This window comes from Opisthocomus hoazin, chromosome 15 (genome assembly GCF_030867145.1).
Source record: "Opisthocomus hoazin isolate bOpiHoa1 chromosome 15, bOpiHoa1.hap1, whole genome shotgun sequence".
NCBI classification, from domain to species: Eukaryota; Metazoa; Chordata; class Aves; order Opisthocomiformes; family Opisthocomidae; genus Opisthocomus; species Opisthocomus hoazin.
Genome location: NC_134428.1, coordinates 17,280,494 through 17,305,354, shown reverse-complemented (window position 1 = coordinate 17,305,354; position 24,861 = coordinate 17,280,494). Strand labels below are relative to the sequence as shown.

The 24,861-nt window shown below is 40.3% G+C and overlaps 2 protein-coding genes across 3 annotated transcripts in view; both read right to left on the bottom strand.

The window, feature by feature from the left end:
- The window catches only part of VWA3A (von Willebrand factor A domain containing 3A), a 38,272-nt gene extending 26,147 nt beyond the window's left edge, over positions 1-12,125 (bottom strand). The window contains exons 1-12 of the mRNA XM_075436339.1: positions 11,999-12,125; positions 11,133-11,219; positions 10,772-10,892; positions 10,052-10,176; positions 9,899-9,973; positions 8,550-8,604; positions 7,683-7,781; positions 4,195-4,301; positions 3,786-3,911; positions 2,370-2,478; positions 1,130-1,195; positions 562-681 (exon numbers count right to left, since the gene is read on the bottom strand). Of these exons, the coding sequence (XP_075292454.1) occupies positions 562-681; positions 1,130-1,195; positions 2,370-2,478; positions 3,786-3,911; positions 4,195-4,301; positions 7,683-7,781; positions 8,550-8,604; positions 9,899-9,973; positions 10,052-10,176; positions 10,772-10,892; positions 11,133-11,197 (1,068 nt within the window). The 5' untranslated portion in view covers positions 11,198-11,219; positions 11,999-12,125. The remainder of the gene's footprint in view (positions 1-561; positions 682-1,129; positions 1,196-2,369; positions 2,479-3,785; positions 3,912-4,194; positions 4,302-7,682; positions 7,782-8,549; positions 8,605-9,898; positions 9,974-10,051; positions 10,177-10,771; positions 10,893-11,132; positions 11,220-11,998) is intronic.
- Positions 12,126-13,878: 1,753 nt separating this feature from the next.
- The window catches only part of MOSMO (modulator of smoothened), a 30,645-nt gene continuing 19,662 nt past the window's right edge, over positions 13,879-24,861 (bottom strand). Inside the window, exons 2-4 of one of the 2 annotated variants that reach the window (XR_012765637.1) lie at positions 24,040-24,252; positions 23,062-23,168; positions 16,150-16,221 (exon numbers count right to left, since the gene is read on the bottom strand). Coding sequence is in view for 1 of the 2 variants with exons in the window: in XM_075436716.1 (XP_075292831.1) it covers positions 16,037-16,221; positions 24,040-24,252 (398 nt within the window). In the remaining variant the exon portion in view is untranslated. Of the gene's footprint in view, positions 16,222-23,061; positions 23,169-24,039; positions 24,253-24,861 lie in introns of both variants that reach the window. The other variant, XM_075436716.1, reaches the window with a different exon arrangement.

Here is a 24,861-nt window from a genome sequence, read left to right as displayed (position 1 = left end):
GACTGTCTTGTTATAAAACCAGAAACATTACCAAGACAACTGTTACAGAACAAATGGTGCCAAATCCTCACAAGACAGGACCAACAGAGACAGATGTGTAACAGACAGACTGCAGCTTCCTAATTTCAACACTAGTAATGGACCTAGAGAAGCCCTTATAATTTTGCAACTGATTTAAGTGTCCACCTTAATCAGACAGGAGTATCGTTTTACCAGTTTAAAGGACTGTTGGAACTTCATTTAAATGATCATGCATACAGTTAGGCTAGTGATTCTCTTACATTTCAGTTAGTTATGATCACGGTACAATGCTTTTTTCATCACATTTTGGTTGGTTTATACAACTTGCTGCATTTTGGAGAGCGTCTAGGTATCTAGCAAAATGTCTCCTTTACTGGTTTTGGCCTTAATTTGCTCTTACGATGGATGGCAAATACATAAAATTCACAGCTCAGTTATCAAAATACCAGATTAATCATATAAATTTTTGTTTCATATTGTGAACATGAAAAACTTCTACTCGATAGTTTAAGGAACATCTGAAAATAAAAAGATACATACATCTTCTATTCTAAGTGACCCACCAACTCTTCTTTGAAAAGTCTGTTTGATGCTCTTGAGTAGGTCCTCAGCTTTCCGGGATTCCCGAAGCAGCAGATGAACATCACTGCTATCAAAATTCTGTACATACAAAAACAAAAAGGGAAAAATAAGTTAACTACTATTCAGATACCAACCAAACACAGCTTTCTTACTTTGATGTGCACACTTCTATATGAGACTGCCTGGCATGGCAGAATTGACTGTAAATGTATCTAATGCACTGCATGTAAGTTATTCATCATGTTATAAACAAGATACTATTATTTTGAATCTGCTTTCACCCTATTCATCTGCTTTAAGTAAGTGAACAATATCTGCAAAATTTATGCACTTTTAGGATAGCATTTTCAGTTGCAGAAAGAATTAACGACAGTTTTACTGACCACACCCTCAGCATTTTTATGACAGAGACTTTCAGCACCAGGTCTTGCTATAAACTTCTACTCAGATGATAATTAGTTAACCTTCTCAAAGTGAAGAATCATCAAAAAGAGAAATATGCTTTGCCTCTCTAGCTGTCACCTACCTCTCCCTTTGAAGAGTAGCAATGATAACGGCCTCTTACAGCTTCTGCAAGGTTCTTTAGAACTGCCTACATATATAAATAGGAAGTAAAATAGTTACTTTGATTTGGTAGTCTCTTTTGATAACGAGTTGTTGGTGTTCAATTCTCAACTAGAGGCAGACAAAGAATGTTCAAGGCATATAAGGTGAGAAAGCCAAAATAATTAAGTTTCCATTGTTTTCTTACCAGTCTTATTGTAACATGGGTGAAAAACTAATTCTAGTAAAGAAATTCACAAAATAGGCAATAATGGTCAAGTTCATTCATCTTGTGTTAAAATGCCAGTCACTTTCTCTTCCTTTCAAGGCAGGCTTGTGCTAGTTAGATCACCAGCATATCACTGATGTCTACAAGTATATACATTAGGCTACCCTTCCCCTGCCCACAATTATCTCTTAAATCCTTTGCTGCTGTTTTCACCTCTCTCATCTCCTTCTCTCCTACCATCTACCACTGCAACCCTTTTGCCTACGACTGCAATACCCTTACTACTGCAACCGATCTTCTTTTCAAACCAGGACTTCAACCATATCCTCCCTGCCACTTAAGTCACTACATGCCTTATGGATAAGCTTAAACAAGCAATCAACACCCAAAAAGAAGTTTCTATGCAGAAGCTAATCAAAAGTAATGGCTTATCCTTCTGTCCTCCTCTTCCTTCAGGCAGTCACTGATAACATCCAAACCACTGTCATGCGCAAGACTAACTTGAGCAGGGCTTCTAGGTCTTGCACTGATGCTACTCCATACAAAAATAATCCTATACCAGAGACTGCCATACTTGCATCATCTCATTCTCAAGTCCTTGCCTTTCTCCTATGATCCCTCTCCCTATCCACTTGTCCTTACTGCAATATTGCCTACCTGAAGTCCCCCAGCTTTCTGCTTTCACCTGCAAAAGAGCTATTAACCCCAGAGTCTTCTCCATAAACACACAAGATGATTATCTGGAAATAATTTCTTCCTTTTAGCTACCAAACCTGTCTTGGTTGCCACTTCCAGCTTTGGTATGAACCAAGATGAATGCTCCAAACAAGTTTTTTTCAAGTGTGCAGATCTGCTCTGAAGAAAATACAACTCTAGATCAAGAACTCTTCAATGAGTAGGTCAGCTTCCCCACAAGTTTCTGAGAGAAGACGTTACAGCCGAACAGAAAACAATGACAGGACACTTAAGGAAGTAAATCTTAACAATTACTTACAAGAGAAACAGGATTGCTGCAATCATATATAACAGCATGAGTCTGCAGTTTTCTCCCCAGCATACACTGCTGAGCATAGTCAGACAATATTTCCAAACACTGATCAGGGCTGATATAAATAAATGAGGAAGAAAAAAGATAATAACAATGGCAGTAATCAAATGGGGAAAAAAGGCCATCTTGAAGAAGACAGGGAAGAAAACTAAATGAGAAAGAAATAACAAATCATGGGAATGTAATCCAGTCATTTAGCATAACTTGACATCCTCTCCCTCTTTCAGCAATTGCTGAGGTACCATCACTGGGGTTTGGTTCTGTCCTAAAAACATGTATGATAATAAAAGCACTAAGAGTCCAGTTTATAATGGCTTGTGGATGAAGTGTTCTAAATCATTCCTTGCTAGCCCTGGAAGCTAAAAATCCAGAATTGTGGTTTTGCCCCCTGTAAAAAACTGCGATAGAGAAGTTTTCAACTCAGATCTTCAACTGTATGTAAGGATGTCCATTGTCTTCCAAAGGCATCAAAGAAAGTCAAACTTTGCTTTGTATGTAGAACTTAGTGACCCACAGAGCTCTCACTTCCTGAGTTTTGATGGTTCTTCATTCATGGCTAGTAAAAATCTTTCTTTCCAGCTATACTTCTACCAGGACCAGAAATTAAAGAAGTTTTCACTTGCACATACTACAAACTTTCACTTTCTGTTCAAAGCAGACCTAAGCAAAACTTGGTATCTTTTAACTCAACACTGTATGTTCAGTAAGTTAGCTGAAATGTAATCTCAATTACCCTAAACATCAAACTTGCCAAACTTACATCATCCCTTTTTTGCACATTTAAAATAGATACAATGAATAAATTAGGAGTACTTTAACACTCCCAGAATCCCTACTGTAGTCTTTTTCTTGTAATCCTGACCCCAGTACTGCAAGTTTTCAAATGATGACAGTAGAATTGCAAAATTTAAGTCCATAATTTATCTAATTTCAGCCTGGTTTCATTTATTTAATCAGACATTTTAAGTTTTCCATCAGCACCAAGATGCCAGAGAGAAGACTATCTTTGAATGCTTAATGCTGTTTTACAGCAAAATCTAGCTCATCATCTAATCTTCCCAGTAGTGTGGACCCATTCAGTGACATCCTTAATGATGCTGAAGGATTTTTATTGTTGTAATATTAGAGCTAGGAGGCTCTCAATGGATTACTGCGATAACCGGTCCGGAAAGGAAAAACGTAGCTTTGTATCACAAAAGAGAAGATCTAAAAATAGGAAAAAATGGAAGAAATAAAGGAATTCAGTGGCATGAACTAAAACCACATAAAATCTGGATCTTAAATTTTTGTATCGAGTTCAGATTCTTGTACCAATTCTGTATCCCAGTCAAAGCTGGTTGTTAGGATGGATAACGAATTTACCAGCTTCCTACAATAAGAACCAGAGAATTCAGTTCTTTCATCATAAGGACATGTTTCAAGGCTTTCAACAAATTGCAGCCTCGACCAGGCTCCAGCTGTTGTATCCACTGTCTTGCTTCATGTAGCCTAAGGGGGGGAAAAAAAAGAATATGTACGCTTAAAGTGCAGGTGCTAAGTAAAACAGATCATGAAGATTACTACAAGCCACAGGAGCTGCTAAGATATTTTATGCATGAACAACCTGCTTGAAATCACTAACTGCACTTAAAATTAATTGGTTTTTTTCCCCTCTTACAAATCACTGCAGGCACAAGATGAAAAGCACTATTCATTATCTAAGAGATTGCTCTGATTAAATGGAGGCCTTCTTTGAAACACTTCTATTTTTCAGAGAAGCGAACTCACTTACACGTGAACATTGATGTTTTTTGGACTCTCCCACAGAGGTGAAATTTCTGTACTGAATGAGAGGCAGTACAATTGCTTCTTATAACATAGCTGTTCATCTATTAAGCACTAATAAATAAAAAAAGAAGTTAATGCATTACTATCCATGCTGTCTATCAGGGTTATTATGTAAAAGAATAAAAATAGTAATTTCCTAAAAACAGTTGACAGCAATATTGTCAGGCACCACAGAGAAAAGCTTCCAAAAAGCGACAAAACCTGCAAATCTATGGTAATCCAGCCAACTTGTTAACGGGGCAGGAGGCAGGGAATATTTGTTGTACTGGTATCAGTTGTTCTCTTGAGCTGATGAGCTTGTGAAACAACACACTGACCTAGAATGGGCATATTCACCCACCAAGCAATTACTAATAAATGTTTAATACATCTTCATTGATAGGGTTAAACAATTGTTCAGGTATTAGGGCTAAGCAAACCAGGCTATGTGGAAATTGAGTTTTCTTGAAGGAGGTTTATTTAAAACACACAAATAAAAGCTGCAGATAATATAACTTGATTTTAAATAATTTCTGAATGTACAGTTTCATTTCCTGCAAAGTTTCAAGGTTAATCGGTAAAACAGCTACATTGTATCTTCCTTCCTTACTAAAAAAGTTTTATGAAATTAAAGAGCACAATAAAGGACAAGTTTCTTCTGGGACTTCAGGAAGTGATCAGCTCACCGAGGTTCCAACTGAAATTGTGAAGCGTGCTTTGTTGTGACAAACATAAAGGCATAAGGAAACTGTATTTACTATAAATAGCTCTATGTACAACTTACAGCTGTTTCTGTTAGGCAAGTTTATTCCATAGAGCGTGCTGGTACACAAACTGAGAAACTTCCAAATACTAGTAAGGAAAGTATTATTATCGTACATACAATCCAGGAGGTTCCTGAACTACACTGATAACTTCCTTCTCCAAGTGACAGAGAAGCCCACGAGGGGAGGTGCTATGCTGGACCTTGTTCTCACCAACAAGGAGGGGAATGTGAAGCTCAAGGGCAGCCTTGGCTGCAGTGACCATGAAAAGGTGGAGTTCAAGATCCTTAGGGCAGCGAGGAGTGCGCACAGCAAGCTCACTACCCTGGCGTTCAGGAGAGCAGACTTTGGCCTCTCCATGGATCTGCTCAGTAGAGTACCATAGGATAAAACCCTGGAGGGAAGAGGGACTCAGGAAAGTTGGTAAATATGCAAGGATCACCTCCTCCAAGCTCAGAAGCAATGCAGCCCAACAAAGAGGAAGTCAGGTAAAAACACCAGGAGGCCTGCATGGAGGAACAAGGAGCTCCTGGGCAAAACTCATGCACAGAAAAGAAGCCTACAGAGGGTGCAACGTAGCCTGGGAGAAACACAGAAAAACTGTCTGAGCAGCCAGGGATCAGACTAGGAAAACTAAAGCCCTGACAGAATTAAATCTGGCCAGGGACATCAAGAGCAACAAGAAAAGCTTCTATAGGTATGTCACTGATAAAAGGAAGACTAAGAAAATGTGGGCCCTCTCTGGAAGGAAACAGGAGATCTGGTTACCTGGGATAGGGAGAAGGCTGAGGTACTCAATGAATTTTTTGCCTCAGTCTTCACCGGCAAGTGCTCTAGCCACACCATCCAAGTCGCAGAAGGCAAAGGCAGGGACAAGGAAAATGAAGAACCGCCCACTGCAGGAGAAGATCAGGTTCGAGACCATCTAAGGAACCTGAAGGTGCACAAGTTCATAGGACCTGATGAGGTTCATCCACGGGTCCTGAAGGAACTGGCGAATGAAGTTGCTAAGCCACTATCCATCATATTTGAGAAGTTGTGACAGTCCGGTGAAGTTCCCACTGACTGGAAAAGGAGAAACAACCCTCATTTTGAAAAAGGGTAAAAAGAAAGACCTGGGGAACTACAGGCCAGTCAGTCCCACCTCTGTGCCCCGCAAGATCATGAAGCAGATCCTCCTGGAAACTACGCTAACAAGTGTGGAAAATAAGGATGTGATAGGTGACAGCCAACATGGCTTCACTAAGGGCAAATCATCCCTGACAAATTTGGTGGCCTTCTGCGATGGGGTTACTGCATTGATGGATAAGGGAAGAGCAACTGCTGTCATCTACCTGGACTTAAGCAAAGCATTTGACACTGTCCTGTACAACATCCTTGTCTCTAAATTGGAGAGACGTGGATTTGATGGATGGACCACTCGGTAGATAAAGAATTGGCTGGATGGTCACACTCGAAGAGTTGAGGTCAATGGCTCAATGTTCAAGTGGAGACCAGTGACGAGTGGTGTGCCTCAGGTATCAGTACTGGGACCGGTGCTGTTTAACATCTTTGTTCGTGACATGGACAGTGGGACTGAATGTACCCTCAGCAAGTTTGCCAACAGCACCAAGCTGTGTGGTGCGGTCAACACGCTGGAGGTAAGGGATGCCATCCAGAGGGACCTTGACAGGCTGGAGAAGTGGGCCTGTGTGAACCTCATGAAGTTCAACAAGGCCAAGTGCAAGGTCCTGCACATGGGTCAGGGCAATTCCAAGTACAAATAAAGGCTGGGCAGAGAATGGATTGAGAGCATCCCTGCCAAGAAGGACTTCGGGGTGCTGGTGGACAAAAAGCTGGACATGAGCCAATAATGCGCACTCACAGTCCAGAAGGCCAGCTGTATCTTGGGCTGCATCAAAAGAAGCGTGGCCAGCAGGTCAAGGGAGGTGATTCTGCCCCTTTACTCTGCTTTGGTGAGACCTCACCTGGAGGCCTGTGTCCAGCTCTGGAGCCCTCAGCACACCAAAGACATGGAGCTGTTGGAGCGGGGCCAGAGGAGGCCACAAAAATGATCTGAGGGCTGGAACACCTCTCCTGTGAGGAAAGGCTGAGAGAGTTGGGGCTGTTCAGCCTGCACAAGAGAAGGCTCAGGGAGACCTTATCGCAGCCTTCCAGTACCTGAAGGGGACTATAAGAAAACTGGAGAGGGACTTTTTACAACAGCATGTAGTGACAGGACAAGGGGTAATGGCTTCAAACTGAAAGAGGGGAGATTTAGATTAGATATAAGGAAGAAAATTTTTACTCTGAGAGTTGTGAGGCACTGGAACAGGTTGCGCAGAGAAGTTGTGGATGCCCCCTCCCTGGAAGTGTTCAAGGCCAGGCTGGACAGGGCTTTGAGCAACCTGGTCTGGTGGAAGCTGTCCCTGCCCGTGGCAGGGGGGTTGGAACCAGATGATCTGTAAGGTCCCTTCCAACCCAAACCATTCCATGATTCTATGATTCTGGAGTTTGTTTGGATTTAGACATTATCAAAGACTACACTTTCAAAGACATCTAAAATATACTCTTCCACAACAGAAAACCTCTATTGTATTGTATATTATGAATTTAGGCAGAGTTTTTTCTACTTGGTTCCTGGCTTGTAGTTATACAAAAGCTTGATTAGTACGTTATAATTGCCAAAATCTGCTTTATTATTACTTACCAAAAGGTCCTGCTGAAAATCCAGTAGTCTGGGACCATAACTCATATGAGAGACATCAACCACAAGGCCAACTTTGGTTCCTTTTATAATGCCAAACACCTTAAAAGATAAAAGTCATTGTAAATAATAAGCTCATATAAAGTCTAAAAGTGTTACTATTTATTCCATACAACACCATTTAAAAATAAAATATTAGGTATTCATTTTCATTTTAAGCTTTTTAGCATAAGGATGACACAGTGACAAACCCAAGCAAAAAAAAAAAAAAAAGAGAGAGGACTACCGGCTCCCAGTTTATCCTTACCAGTGAGTCATATTTGCTCCTACCCAAGACAACCTATGCATTATTTGAGAAGATAAAAAATAACTTTGTCTACAGGACCTCCTTTAGGTTAAATCAAGCAGCTTTGTGGAAGCTGGATTTTGGAATGCTGCTTCTTTCTCTATTGCCTTTGAGACGGAGTTATGTCCCTTTCCCATTCCTGAGCATTAGTACTGCTAGACACAATAAGTGATTAACCAGCTGTGCAAGAGAGCGCACTATGGAGTACAAGACAACTCCACTCCAGCTAGAGGTTAAGTTCCGCTCTGTCTGCTCCGATTTAAATCACGCAGAGGGGTCCTGATGATTAAGATTGCTAAGGGAAAGAAAAAGACTAGATCTAAAAACAGAAAACTGCATACTAGTTAAAGAAAAATAATCAGTTGTCAAGATAAGTATCACTGCACACCATGTGGAACTCACAGTAAATAATGAAAATACATAAGCTTTCTGCAAGCCACTTTTCACTAGTATTTAAAAGTTAATTTATTCTTCAACAGCATATCCAGTTCCATTCTAAAAATATACCACAAAGTTAAAGTTACCTTTCTGCTGTCCTGCAACAGCCACTGAACTTGGTGCTGATAAAGGTCAATCACTCTGACAAAAGGCATAGCACACATTTAGCTAAGGCATCCTCTTGCATTGTGTATCAATGTAACATTCAGACATTTGTCTTATCACATCCTTTTTCTCACAGATGCAAAATCACCTTTTAAAAATACTGTTTCGAGTGTTCTCATACTACTGGTGGTTGCAGGGCTAACCATTTAAATACTTCTTCCCCTAAAACTGTTTGACTGATTAGATATGCAACTGTCTGAAAAGCTGGATCACTGAAATGTTTTCTCATCAGTTGCTGGCTTATTCTGTTCAGAGATAGGAGAGGGGAATTCACCACATGCATGTGTGAACAACAGCAGCTCAGGAAAAACTGAGTTCAGTTCATCACTCATAGGTTATTGTCAGGAGATGTATTTAATACAAACTACACTACTGCTTCAGACACTCATGAAATACAACCTTGTGATTGAAAGGCAGCACACTCACTGAAGTGCCAGACCAACTGCAGCACAACTTTCAACAATTTCCTTTCAAAATGGGTATAACCTGAGGTAAAACAAAATGCTTGCTGTCCTCTAAAATACTTTTACTTCAACCAACTTATTTTTAATACCATGTGCATAGTTTTTACAATTTGGTGAACAGAAAGTTTAAATCAATATTTTGAAGGGGGAAAAACTTTTTGTTTTTTCAAAACACAAAAGCTACCTCTTTTTTAAACCAGATTTGCAGACAGTTTGCTTAGATGGCGCAGGACCCACGCACTGAAGGTGGACATGGAGATTTTGCGTCTTCATGACTGACACAGTGAGGTATGCTGAAGCAGTGGCACTCCTAGGAACAGTCTCACAGGTATTACGAAGACCAGCAAAAACATTATGATTACATCTTATTGAATCTTTTAATTAAATGTTTTCTTCAATTTAGGTTTCCCTGATTTTATACATTTAAAATTCACTTTGAAAACTTTTACTTCCACATATCATGACCTGATCTATGACTTGAAAAGAATCCAAGTTATAGTAAACATAACCCACAAATACGCAGCATTACCTGTGAAAATCCAACTATTCACTAGCTGCCTTTCTAAAATGAACTAGCTAATTCAGTTCAAAACCTGGCTGATAGGCAGCTTCATTAAAAAAATAAAAAAACCTCAGTTGTAGTGACATATCACTTACCCTAAATCTCAACAGAAAGGATTCAATGCTGAGATGCTCTGAAGTTCACAGAGATAACAAACTAAGATCTAAGGCAGTACCTGTAATCATGGGGGATGGGGATATAGAATCAGTTACACATCAAAATCATAATCAAGATGTATACTTACTCTGAAAGTCTGGACTCAAAATTGGTAACAGTCTCTTCTGTAAACTCCAGCTCTTCAACACCAGTTCTTGAATTCCTGGAACACTATGCATAATTAGCATCAGAGATGCATACAAATTAGGACTGACTAAAGAAAGGGCAGTGTTGCACTTACAAAATAATACTGCCTTCATTTATCAGATGCCTTAATGTTAACTGCAAGGATTCTAAATTGTAGTTTCTTAGCCATTCTTCTGTGGTTTGCACCATTTTAGACTGTATTTTCTTCATTGGTACTCTCTATAGATCAAGTAAGAAAAAATTAAACACAGTATGAGAAATTAAATGGGCTGTTCAAACGTGACAAAAATGTAAGTCCTAAGGATGGCTGCTGGTAGGCAGTGCATGTCCAAGCACAGCATCATTTTATGTACTGGCATACTCTTTTGGACATGGGATGCAAAGGAAATACCCTCAGATTGTGAGCTAAAGGAAGGGGAAGGAGAGCTCAGTTTGGAGGAGACAAGAATGAAGAAAAGAAACAGGAGTTTAGTAAAAGAAATATCTCAATGATTTACCAGAGGGGAAGAAAAATTAAGCATCTTCAAAACCAGCCTTGCAGAGTTTGCAGAGGTATATATTGTCTCCTGCTTTTCTTAAGAAAAATGCAGTATCAACAGTTAATCTATGTTTAACAGTTTGCCTGATTTCTTCAGAGTCCTCTGCAGACAGTATACGTAGCTTCATGAATTGAGTGATTATATATATCATATTGTCTGTGTGTATACACAAATATATGTAAGGAAACCTATCAGTTGTCTGTTCCCCACTATGTATTTATCGTGGGTATGTGTTGCTTTTCTAGTTGTTCCATTTAGCAGGAAAACTTGCCTACCAACAGATCTTGTGTCTTGTTGATATGTGTTACCAGCGATCCATTATCTGGTCCTCGATGAGACATAATAAACTCTTGACATAGTGGATGATCACCCTGTAGACTGGATTTTGTGGTCACCCTACAAGACAATGAATTTTATGGGATGACTTCATAACCCATAATATTCCTGTACTGTCATAAAGCCTTTACAAGTTTTTTTCTGTAGGAACTGTTCTACATTTTGGCATTTGTTTACACACTCCATTTGATATACGATAAATGTTTTGCAGGGACATAGTACACAGTTTATCTGAGCTACAGTCATTTAGTCTGTATCTGCTTATGAAGTCCCAACAAGATTTTGTAACAGTACCCTTACCCAACTTTTTCCAAAAACTGATCATTGTCCAACAACTGAGCCATTTTCCTGACATGTGTATCCATTATACGAACAGACTTGCCCTTGCTAAAAAAAAAAAGGCAAAAAGACAAAGATCAGAGTAAAAAGCTTAAATCCTCGGGAATATACACTATTAAAAAAGGTAGTAATATTATCAGCAACTTATATGATAATTACATCGCATGTGGGACAACAGCAAATTAAAACACAGCTGCAAACATAAATTCCAATTATCCGTCTATAGAAAACAAATTGAGGAACTATTCTGCAAGAGCTATTTCTTCGGGGATTTTATGCAGTTAATTATATGTACGCACAGCTGCTGGGAGACTAGCCACACAGCTCAACCAGAAAAAAAGATTAACCAAAGCAAACCCAGAGTCCTCCGGGCGAGCGTGAGCCGCAGCGGGAGCGAGGGGGCGAGCAGCTGGAGACAGCGGGCTGCGAGACGCGGGGACGGACGCGTGTGGGTGAGCGGCCCCTCGGGTTTAGGATCCGCGAGATCAGAGCAAAAACGATCATAAACCCCTGCTTTTCACTTCGCTGGGCTCCCCCGGCTCGCTCCGTCCCCAGCCCCCCGCCCTTCTGCTCACCAGCGGGTGTCGCAGCAGCCCTCTCCACGCGCCGTCCCGCCTGCCGAGACTCCTCACCCCACCCCACCCCACCTCACCTCGCGGGGGAACGGCCCCTCAGCTCCGGCGACCCCGCGCCCTCCCGCCCCCCGAGACTCTCCTCACCTCACCTCGCGGGGGAACGGCCCCTCAGCTCCGGCGACCCCGCGCCCTCCCGCCCCCCGAGACTCTCCTCACCTAGGGAAAGGCTCTCCCGCTCCCCGTCCTCCTTACCCCTCCTAGCCTGAGCCCGTCCCGAAAGCGCGGGCGGCCACCGCGCCGGTGACAGGGATTCCCCAAGCCAAGGCACCTCTCGGCACTCACCCCACCCTTCCCCGTTGTGGGCCGGGGGCCGGTGGCGTGGAGGGCCCCGCTCGGTGGCACCGCCGCGTCACGGCGTTGCCGGTGGAGACGGGCCGCCCCCAGCGGCCGCGCGGCGCCGCTTCCCGCCGCCTGAGGGCGGTGGTGGGCGGGAGGCGCGCGGCGGAGGCCGCTGGGGACTGGCCGCTGGGCGGGAGGGGCGGGGCCGGTTCCAGTCAGCACAGCCGGGCCAGTCGCTTTAGTAGACAATTTATTTTGATAAACTTGCTCAATAACAAAAATACAAGTGAAGAAAATTATGTTCATTTTATACAGTTTGTATTAACATTTGTTCGGAAATCATTAATTGAAAAATGTTCTAACCAATTAGAAAACAATCCTCAGTAAAGGCCGGGGCGGGGGACGCAGACGGTCAGGCCTCGAGCGGGGAGCGACGTGACGCCCAGACAGGACAACCCCCTTGCAGACACCATTTCCTTCATTATTTTCATCCTTCACAAAGGCTTTAAAGGACAGCTTTCGTTTCTGTGTGTGTGTGTTGGGGCGAACAGCAATCTACAGTCGCGTTCTGAAGTGGTGGAACCACGGCCCTCAAACACAGGTGTGAGGGGAGGGCCCCGACCTGGTGGCTTCACGGCAGCCAGGGCGCAGGGCTCCGGTGGTGTTGCGCACTAGCAGCGTCTTCGGGGAACTGGTACCACTCGCCAGCAAGATTAACAATGGAAAGCGATGCTAAACGGATAGACCGGTGCATTCAGCGAAGCACACGCTCCCCAGGTCTGAGACAAACAGCTTCCAGGCGGTTATTTCAGCGGAGCTCAGAGGTAAGATTTACACAGACAAATTAACCAGTTTTCCTTCTGAAGGTATTTTAAGCTTCTGATCTGACATTTTTTTAGCCAAGTAAACGACAAAGTGTGCACAAATTACATTATGAAGGGACATCAAACCTTTTGGGGAATTTTGAAGCAAAAGACTAAATAAGAATCTCTACTGATGTATGAAATGAGCTGTCCTTCAAAAAGTTAAAAAAAATGGCTGGCAGAACCAGAAAAGTTTATGTAAACACTCAACACAAATATGGGATTACCTTTGGAGAAGATTCATATGGAAACATTTGCTTTTCATGAACTGAAAAAGTCTACAGATGTTTAGGCATGTTCAGTACAAACTTCCTGTAGTTTAAAACAAAACCTTGTGCAAATAAAACCTATAAATAGTCTTCAGCAGATTTTACAGTGATACTCTTAGGTATGAAAAGAATGCACACAACTTTAAAACAAAAGTAACAGACATAAGTTTGACAAATGATTGCACCATAAAACAGTGTTTTATATACAGTTTACAAGATATGATTTTCTGCTATAAATTAATACTGTACTATACTTAGTGACCTTATTAAAAGCAACTGTTGACAGCTGTCTCTTCAATTATTGTGTGGGTTTTTTTAAATGCAGATGGCTGCATCTATTTCTGGACTTAGAATGGTCAAGTATTTAATCAATCTACTCGTTAAATCTCTGCTATAATTTAATAATTCATAGCAATAGCACTGGCAGATCAAATAAATTTCCAGCCAGCCAGCCAGCCAGAGTCTGGGTATGCTCCAAGATAAGTGTTCATATTTTTTTTTTTATTAAATGATGATCCATTTAATCTAAGCCTAAATCCACTGTATACATGATGTTACTATAACTAAACTAAGCTGGAGAGTTTCTCCCCCCCACCTGTGTTCCAGTTACAAAAATCTCTTAGAACTGTTTACAAAAGTGACATTTCTGGAAAAAAGAAAAGCTCCCCCCCCCCCCCCAACATAATTCATGATCTAAGTTTTAGTGAATACTTCAGCTTAGATACAGCAGATGGCACCAAAATTCAGACACACATCCAGCAGCTGAACCCTGCATTTCATCTCCACCAACATCACTGGGGACCTCAGACTGCCCATGCAGATGAAGGCTTAAATTAGAAACCAAATCATGTTTAAACCATTACTTCCAAGTAGGTGCCTGGCTGTATTTACAGATTAGTATACTTTCGAAAAATTTAGTGATCCGTAAACACTCCCTTCTACCTGTGAGCAAGCCGACTGGAAAAAAAGTCACTTACAGACCATACCAGTGACAAGTTTGTTCAAAAATGTCAAAAGAAAAAATACTTAATTCAGCAAATAACCTTTTCATATTAAAATACATTGGGAGGGTGAGTGGTGGAGGAGGACAGGGACCCACTAGGGTCTGAATGGCACACAGCTTAAAAGAATTGTGCAAACTGTCTTATCTTCAAACACTTAAGATTATCTGGTAAGTGATTATTTTGGAAACTGCTGTTTATACTTTAACAACAACCTCATTCTAAAATACATTTTCACTAACATTTTAGAAAAATGTCTGTTCAGTAATGCAGTTCTAGTAAGATCAATGAAACAGCACTTGAAACATACAATTTTTTTGTTTACATAATGAATCTCAAGTAAACCATGTATCAACTGGAAAATAAATACTGATAGTGCAGGCAGCTTTCTTGGGACAATAAATTGTAGTTTCTGCAAGGTTAGATTGAGTAGTGAATTAAGATGTCCATGGATTCAAAGGTTTATCTTTGTGTCGAAAAATAAAACTACCTTTAGTGAGGAGTATTTACTCCAAATTTGGGTGGCCCTCAAATCCACATTTAAAGTAACAAATTTAGCAAACAAGGCATATAGTACTTGAACAATTATATTGCTCCTTTTTTTTGTAAAGATGAATTAATACTCAAAATAAGTTCACCCATCTTTGCAGTAGAATAGTGTTTGCGTTACGTTAAACATTGCATTTTACATGTGCTAGAGAAATGCTTACCTATGGTAAAATACTGTGCTTGAACATGTACGAATGCTAATGTAACAGTGCAGTAGAAAAAGAGACTTTCTGTACAACAGTTGCTAATAATTTAAATAGTGTCAGTTTCCCAAAATTAGGATTTTAACTTTAAGGTATGACATGATCTCACCTTCTACCCTTATATACAAATAAATTACCATAAAAAGAATTTTAGCTTAACTTAAAATTGCACCTAGAAAGGCATGGGATTGTTTGTACCTATTACAAAAACTGTTAAAATCAAGGGCTGCTACAAAGAATGAGGTAAACTGAAGACTCTCAGCTATGTGGCCTTCAGAGAAATGGCTTTTTTCTATTGAGTTCTAGTTTTGCACACCACAGTGTTTTGCTAGCAAAGCGTTCTGAGTTCTTTTCCAGGAACCATTTGTGTGTATATACATATATATACATATATGTGTATACACACACACACACACATACACACACTGTATACTGCATCAGCAAAATATATATATATTTATATAAATATAAGGAAGAAATCCCCCTCTAAAACGTTCCTTAGTGTTTTTCTATAGCTTATGGGGGAGGAGGGGATGTATGTCTTCTTGCTGTTACATACATTTAGAGAACATGTTTTCATCTATTGGCTTCTTGGTGCAGTAATGCAACATTGATCCACATTGGTGCCAAAGGCTCTGCACATCAGAAGGAAGATGTAAAATACTAATCTCCTAAACAGCAAGGCCAGCCTCACTTTAATTCCTTTGCAACCTTCTGGTCTACCACAAAGTTCATAAATACTTTGACTTCCAAATCGTTAGACGTTAAAAACAGGAACAGTACAGTAACATGGGGCATTATGCTTCTCAGTGTAAAGCATTCTTCACTAGTTCCTATCACAGTGCAGACCTGACTGCATTAAATATGCTCAGGAGATTAGTCAACGTTGTCTGTATTTGGTTATGGGAAAGGCTCTCCTTTTTTTCATCCAAAGTGCATAGTGAGAACAAGTCAAAGCATTCCTCTTCTCAGTAAGTGTTTGATAGTCTGATCTAGGCATCCTCCTGAGAATGCAATTCTGACATCTTGCTCTTTTCCAAAATAAGTCCTGCAGTTCAGACATTCATCAGCCAGGTAAACAAACTTTGCCAGCAAATAGAAGTCCCACTATTGTAAAGAAAATGGATAAGACAAACAGTACATATGAAGACCCAACCACTGTGTTATTGGGTAATTTATATGGTTGACCTCCAACTTCATTGATGTAAAATCCTATTGGAAATATTAGGGCTGCCATACAGAATAGAATCACTGCAAAGAGAAAAGAAAAAATGGTCACTGCTGTGTTAAAGTCAAAATATCTACCCGTTCATAAAGCAGTCCTGAAAAGCAAGCAAAGTACTCTGACCAAACTGAAGAGCTATTCCAGTACCTAACTTGCTTGAAATGACTGAGTAGGCTTTATCTTGCTTTTAAAACATCCCTCATCTACTCCCAAGAAAGACTGAAACACCCCCATTTTGACTGTAATTTCAGTCCTGCTCACTCGATCATGAACTGTCTTTACATAATAAAAAATTGGTGGATGTACTTCTGCCACCATCCACAAGTTCAGTCATGGAGTTCATTACTTCTCCAGTTACTTTAGAGTCACTTTTCCCTAAAGTCAAGATAAACCAACATTCAACATTGAAGAAACTCATTTTCTATTATCAGAGTTGTCTTTTTCCAACTGTAGTTGCCCTTTCCCGTTCTTCCACATAAATTCCTTTTCTGTAAAAGTTTCCCTAAAAATAGAAAACACACAGATTGTCATTACAGATTCTTTTAGATTAAAATATGTCAGTTTCCTGAAGTTATATGAATGTTTCCTCAAGTAATGAAATATCCTTAAGATTTTGCATTGGAATACAAAGAAGGTTTTCTGATTCCGTTTAATCTAAGCTTCTTAGTGAAAAACTTCAGACTCCATGAACAAAGAGAACCAAGCAATGAGGCTTTTTATTTCATCTGAACAGTTAGACTTAAGTGTATGGTTTGTGCTTACAACCGACTCTGTGAATGTACAAAAAAGAAACCAGAACTCCCGTTAAAGCCATTCATTAGAAACTCACAGGCCTTCAGGTATCAATAGCGGCCAACATTCCTCACAGCACATTTCAGTACTGATCAAATCCAGGAGAGAACATCCAGTGTTGTGATCTTTCCCAGATGACAACTTCAGTGTTCCTATAACATACCTTTGGACAAGTAACCCTGTTTAGTTTGAACATAGCAATATGCAGGGTTCTATTGTCTCGACCTAGGGAATGCCTTCCAAGTATGGCTCCTCTAAGAGGCAAGACATTCTTCACAATAAAAAGGAATAGCTTTTGAAATGGTTTGATTGCATATGCAAGAATATACAGTTAGGGGGTTTTTATCAGTATTAGAGTAACACAGAACTTTATCTGATTCTACCAGTTCAGTCAACTGTTTGTGCTTTACTTTTATTTTACTTCTATGTATTTCAACTTTGTTTCAAACATTATTTATTATGAGTGGAACATGGCATCCCAATACCCATTCAAGCAAATATAAATTATATCTGGGGGAGAGATATCCCACCAACCCTACAAAGCCACATACCAACACGTCCTAACACGAAGCCTCTCCTAGTCCTCAAAATCTACCTATAAACTCAGCCACATGAAAAAGAAAATTCAAGCCAAGGTACAGTGCTCCTGCATGAATAAAGTGCATTACATGCTAATTTTTTTGGTCTTCTCTCAGTTAAGACAGACTGCTGATTTTTGTTTGTTAGTAAGGGACACAGGTGCTGTCCTTGTCTCCGCTTGCTCTTCTCCACCACTAAGAGACAGAACAAACTCTGGGGATGCTGCTCCCTACTTGACCTTCCCCACAAGTCAAACAAGCAACAGTAAGAAACACTGGCACCAGTAATAGCCATCACCTTAATCACTGGTTCCTGTGCAAATTAGCAGTAAAACAAACCCAAACAGTATGTAAAACAAATTCAGCAGCTGACTTGTCCCCTTAGGCCTCACCTGGACAAAGTCTTTCCAAATGAGGAAATGATGGGCTGGAGGAGCCTCAGTATGTTTTAATGTAACTTCACTACTACTCTTCCTAACTAAATACACATGCTCCAGTTTTTCCCACTACAGTGTTACATGCCCATACTAAAAACTTTTTCTTTACGGACTCCATATTTACCCAAGACGAACAGTTTATCACATATTCTATATATTACTGCTCAAAGCTTATGATTTGCATAGTACACGTCTCAGCTTTGGGGAAAAAACACTCATGTTCCGTAGAAGAGACTAGTTATGGGCATGACGAAAATTAATTCAAAAAGTGTCCAAGTAGGACTTGGGCAAAAGGACAGTTTCATAAACCATGATCCACATCAGAACATCAGCTGCTCCTTGCTTTCTGACACATGCAAAGCACCTTTCACAACACCTCCAGTCAGGAGCAGCTCCCACCGAGAGCAGCCTTTCTTTCAGGGAACAACACTGAGCAGCAGAAAATCAGATGTTCCTCCAGAGGGAGCTCGGGTCTTGCCTCTCAAGTAACCCAAGCTTTTAAAGGGGAAGGAAAAGAGCACAAACAAAAAACATCAGGCAACTGCATTGTTACATTTGTGCTCAGTGCTACCTCATTAGGCCAGCTATTAAAACAAAACCAAAGAACCAGCAACCAGACGTGAAACATTAAATAATCTAGAAGTTTTTAATCTACATGATTATTGGGCCACATAATTCAACACAGTACACAATCTAATCCTTAAAAAACCTTTTTAGTTGTATCTTAACCAACAGCTGGTCCATCTGAAGAGAAAAAGCTTGGGTATGTGTTTTTTGAGCAGATCTTGTAAGCACAGAAGAGCTATATACTTGAGTGGTCCAAAAACAGTGGTTGATATGTGATTAGTAAGCAAAATATAATTAATATTCTGAGGATGAGTCATATTATCATAACTCAGCATGCTTTCTATTACATCTAGTTTGTCCCTGATGAGCATTCCAGTTATTTACAAAACTTCTATTATATTTTAACAATAACACATTTTAACAATAACACTCTTATAGGAAATAGCTTTAGGATTCTGAACACACAACCTGCACTTTCAAGATTAAATCTCCTTTATTACATTCAAGAACTACACAGCTGGAAAAGTTCTGATGGCCCCATGGATATGGCTGAAGAATAGATCTTTATCCCTCTCTAATAAACCACTGTTCTTTGAGGAATGTTGTACATACATGCAGCAGTGCTCCTAGGTCTGAGACCTTCTAGCGGCACTGTACGATCAAGTGGAGTGTGTGCCCAGTGTCTTCTTGTGTTCCTGCCCGAGTACAGAAGGGTGCAGGTGCCTCAACTCTCCCTTAGTTCACAGCAAGAGAAAAAATAAATTCTGCACGTGCAGGCAGCGTGCAGAATGCTGACGTGCATGGCCATTTCAAACATTTATTACAGAAGTAACCACCCATCTCTTCTCTTCCAAATAACAGTGCACATGTTCTGCTGTGAGGGTGCCCAAGCAGTTTTTCTTAATGCAGTCTGAAATTTTAGTCCACTGAAATAGCAAATGAAAAATGGATTCATCAAAATCTCTGTCAGATTAGGAAGCCTGAACTATGCCAAAGTTTTGAGAAGTCATTAAGAAAAGACTGCATGAATTTATTTTAAAAAAAAAGAAGAAACTAAGGAGAAAACCCAGACATGAAGTGCTCAGTTAACTTAGTGTGTATTCTTTTAGAAGGAGGTTTATAAGCTAGACGATAGGAACCTCTTACACCAGCTGCAGCCCAAATCTAACTCTCCGTATTTTTGAGTATTAAGTGAGTGAATTTCCAGCAACATCTCCAACTTCTCCCTCAAGAGTACTTGCTTATGATTTCAAATTCTTCCTTGGGTAGGAAAATTTACAGAAAAGACAATTACTACGATTTCTATTAACAAAAATATTTAGGTAACAAAGCAAAATCATTTCTAGTCTGGTTCTGAATGGTGGCTGTCAAAAAAGATCTAGTTCTTTTAATTCTTTAACTTGAAATTATTTTGCGCATGCAATGACAACTTCAAAAAATCCACAACACACTGTACTAAAAGAAGGAAAACCTATGGTACAGTCTTTAGAGGGGTCATTTTATTACCTGCTTGCCTCTTTTGAGATGTGTAACATGGAAAGCAGCACCGGGTGCAAATCTTTAATAACTCACGCAGCACTTTATTCATTGGGGAACACCAGGGACAGACGTTTGCAGCATAGCTGCTGTTAGTTAAGAATGTGATTATCCTGCCCCATTTTTACTTGCATTCCAAACAGCAAGTCCATTATACTCATGAACATTTAAATCCTCACACAAAAAGAGTAACAGAGTCTCTAGTAACTGCTAGGAAAAAAAGTAGAAATATGATTTTTCTGTCCAGCATCTCCTCCCTTGACACATCTCAGAGAAGCACCGAGTTCAGTGGCAGGAGAATTAACTCCCTTTGCAGTTGTAGCAGATGGTAAGAGACCTGAATCTGTGTAAGATGTAAACAGATCTTGTGGGACCTCTGTGAATTCCTGCAATAGCCAAGATTTTTATAACATACATAAGACCACCTAAGTGGCCTCTGCAGAAAATAAGCTCTGGACATTGTTTCTAATTATGGAACCTAACAGTATCTGTTACAAGGATCATGGAAATCACAACGTTTGAGATTTACTGTAGGTTCACCACATCCTGTCTTCTACACGACAACATGCATAACGGGCACCCTGAAAAGGCAGGGGGTTTAGATAAATTTGAATTAGGGCTAACACAAAAGGAGCAGCTTCAGAGATACAGGGCACAATACCAAAGCCGGGTTACTTTTTCTGGTACCAACTTACACCACTATGTAACTGGGCATAATTAGTGGTGAAGTGGTATAGAAGCTGGGATGGTAACAGGCTGTTAGCTCACGCCTGAGCAACAGGTCAATACCATGCAAAGGAATAGCTGATCAGGTCTTTGACTACTATTAGCACCCGCAGCACAGCTATGAGTTTGCAGGGCATCGTTCATTGAAGAAGCACACAAAGACCTGGTCAGTGCACAAATGAACACCAAGAAACAATCCACTCTCCACTACATTGTATGAATTTGATACTACAGTTAACAGGACTCAAACAGCAATGATAGTTTTGATAGTATCTATGCCCCAAGTGACGCCACCTATCACATTAGCAGGAATACTGTGATTCTTAAAAGACTCTTCTCCACAGAAAGCAAAGGGAAACTTTTGCATTTGCCTTTAGAAGACTTTTGTCACTCATGCGGTATGACCTGGAGGAGGGAAATATCTCTCCTCTCCACAACGCTGTTTTGCATAGAAGCCAGAAAGACATGTTTTTATTCAGTAAAACCACCAATGGCTGGGGAAGGATGCAAATACTGTGCTAGTAAATAATCTCTCAGGTGTATTCTTTTATAAGTGTACACAGGACAAAGAACTGACAGATCAAACTTTTGTCCTTCATGTGTCCCTTAGCTAAGCAACATAGACAAAACCACTGTCAGCAATAATTTATAGATGCGAGGTTGAAAAATCTGGAGTCATCCAAGATGACAAGACTACAAGCAAAAATTCAATGAAAAATAGAAGCTATGTATTTATATATATTATATTCTAGCATGAACTGGGCAACAGCAACCTCTTACCAGGCTCTCCTTGCTGCTGTCAGAGTTGCAAGGAAAGGGCTGAGTAAGACAATTCCTTTGCCCTTAGATGACTTACTCTAGACCCCCTTGCATTTGAAGAGAATGTCAGTCCCAGAGCTGCCCTTGGCAGAGCCAGTAGACTTCCCTGCCTGCCTAGGACAGCACCTCCTATGGCATGTTCAGAAAGTTCCGTGAGAAGAGTATGTGCTAGCAGCCTGTGCTAGACTGTTGACTCCTGAAACTGCTAAGAGATGTAATACAACTATGAAGTTTTCCCTACTCCCTTCTAGCGAGTTCCGAGTATGGTATTCCAAGCTGATTCCACATGGTTACATGTTTCCTAATACTAATCTACAAACAGGTTACTAATTTGTTTTGCCATCCAGTGAATCACAGAAGTCACTCTCATCAGGTTTTTGAAAAATACACAACTCTTCCTCCTGTTCACTTCTTCTTTTCAAAAGTGATTTCTCTCATGAGTGAGCTAAGCAATAAAATTTCCCATCATCATTGTTAACAGGAATGCAAAGGTCACAGAGTCGTATGTATTGGAGATGAATACCAAAGACACTGAATTTTAGAATTTTGGCAACGCAGTAATCATATTTTAATAGAATTAGAAATAATTCTGACTTGAAAAAGAACAAATTAGTATGTTTCATTATTAAACATCTCATAACAAAAATGAAAGTGCTGAAATAAAAGCATGTTCTTCTGTATTTAAGCTTCTAATAATGGACCTCTTGCAAGCTTAAAGAAATCTACAGAAGAAAAACCAGCTTTAGGGTATCAGATTTTTTGGCTGAACTAACCATCACAGTTGTCACAGATGTGACGACTGGAGATATTTAAAAAAAACATTAAAATATGGAAAGTCCAAAATACAAGCTCTGAACTAAGGAAAAAGCCTCAGTAAATAAATTGTGGCATCAACTACTAGTATATAATACTACAAACCCCCTCTTTACTCTAGAGTTTTGACTTCAGCTCACTGTAAGCATCTTAATTTTATACCGCATTTTGAGTTTAAACCCTCCCTGCATGCATTAGATATACATGAAATATGTATAGATAAACAAGGGCACTTGAAAAGTTAGGATGGAATATTTGGTAATGCTCATCTCTGCTATTTTAAATCATTCACTGGAAAATAAATAAAAGTCAATCACAACAGATACTGCATTTCAATAGCTCCATTGTCTGCAAGAGCTGCACTATTAACTTAATATGCCATGTAGCAAAGTTGTCAGAAGGATGGCTTTGATTGCAGAAGTGCCTCAGTGAAGTACCTTTGTTGAAGCTGAGCGCTTTTTTACATTATTCCCTCCCCCCAAAACAAGGTTAAATCTCATTCATATTAGAGATCATTAGATTTCATAGAGTTCCATTAAACCTTATTTATGCCTGTGTAAAGCACAAACTTGCATTTTCTAGTTAGTGTTCACACTACCTTTAGTGGTATGTCATAATTCAAGTCAATTTAAAAGCCCTCAGGTTTTGAGTTTTTTCATGCTGTCATCCCCACCATTAACGCACCATTTCACAGTTGGGCTAAGCCTGTAACACACACCAAGAAAAAGAAGTTTGAAAGTTATTCCCCTTACTCATTATAACTGTTTTTCTTTTGCACCAACTTAGCCATAGAATATGTTTCCCTGTGCAGAAACACAGGGCTTCTAGAGAAGGCTCAGCTGAGAGGAGTTAAGCTGGTGCTCATACAGAGCAGAATCAAGGGAGGCAGACAAACACTAGTACTCCTCCCTCCAGGTAAAGCACTGCTGCAGGTCACTCACGGAAGCAGACGTCTCAGTGCTGCGAAGCACAGCAGATGCTCTGCAGTGGGCAATCCTCCTGCATAGCCAATTAGGATGCAGATATTCTGAATAAAACACCCGCTGTGAGCATGAAGCAGAACTGAACCAGCATCAACCCTGAATGAGGTATTCATGAGACACCTGAAGTAGGGGTGGATTTCAGACTGTAGTAAGTCTCACACTCATCAACTGTTTCCTCTTCCTTGGGGAGGGAATTTTCAGTCATGCCATTCTGCTAGGAGGAAGTCCTGGATATACGGGAGTGAGGAGTATGAAAGACTACCAGACACACAATTCAAGACTGACCTCTTCTATCGCTGCTCATTTTCTTAGGTCAATTAACGCCACTGCCCAAGGAAGGTACAGGGGTCGCTTCTTCCTTTCTCTCACCTTGGGCCCACAGACTGTTCATCCCCTCTCCATCATAGTCCCTTAAGATACCAACCAAGATTTTTGAAGAATTTTATTTTTCCCTCAGATGTGGTATTTAAAGAGAAGGAATGTTTTGTATAGTAAGAGCCCTAAGCACTGCTCCTTGACAACACTGTAGTGTTATTTTAGGCTCCACCAGTTTATCCTGCATACAGGTCAACTGTGTAGTTGAGGTCACTTACTTCCAGTGAAAGCTATCCAGCGGGCATATTTAGTAGCTTCTCTTCGCCAGTGGGAAGCCACCAGCAAACCACATGTGACAGTTAGTGAAATGATTCCCATAATGATGAAAAATAACGTAGTGACCCACTCAGGAGGCAGCCGTGGAGGAATACAGGTCCTGTCACGTCCATGGATGGTTTGACACTGTCGCACAAGGCCAACTGTGAGAGCACCTGAAAATACATAGCAGAGAGGCAAGTAAACTTTCAAAATCCTCTCTGAGGGGTGCTCAATTGCAAATCAAAGCTCAGAATTGTGCAAAAATAAGGGATTCTTTTTTTTTTTTTTATGAACTTTAATAAGCCTTTCAAACATTCGGGGGCAGGCATGCTTTAAACACCTATCTTCGTGTTTTTTCATCATATGCTTGCACAAGTTGAAGTAAGATGGCTGGAAGCTGCATCTGGTTCTTTACTGGCAATCAAGGTCTAATCAAAGGGATAAAGCACTCCTATAAAGCCTGTCAATATCAGCTACAGTGGTAGCTGAGTTGTACAGAGGATCACTCCTTCATCTGTGCAAGCTGAAATACTTTTTATAATCTAAAAAAATGAGTTGCAGCCTCCTAAAATGCCTTTACTTGTCTAATGCCTTTTTCCCTCATCTGTAAATACAGCTTTAATCCTCAAAGTCTTGCAGCAGAAATGACATATAATTCATACCAAGATTTTAAGAACACTGAAAGAAACCCCCCCACTTCTTGATGGTAACTCTTTATTTAAAGAGTCCCTCAATGCAAGAGACTGGTCAATCCTTTTGACAGCTAACAGGTTACTACATGC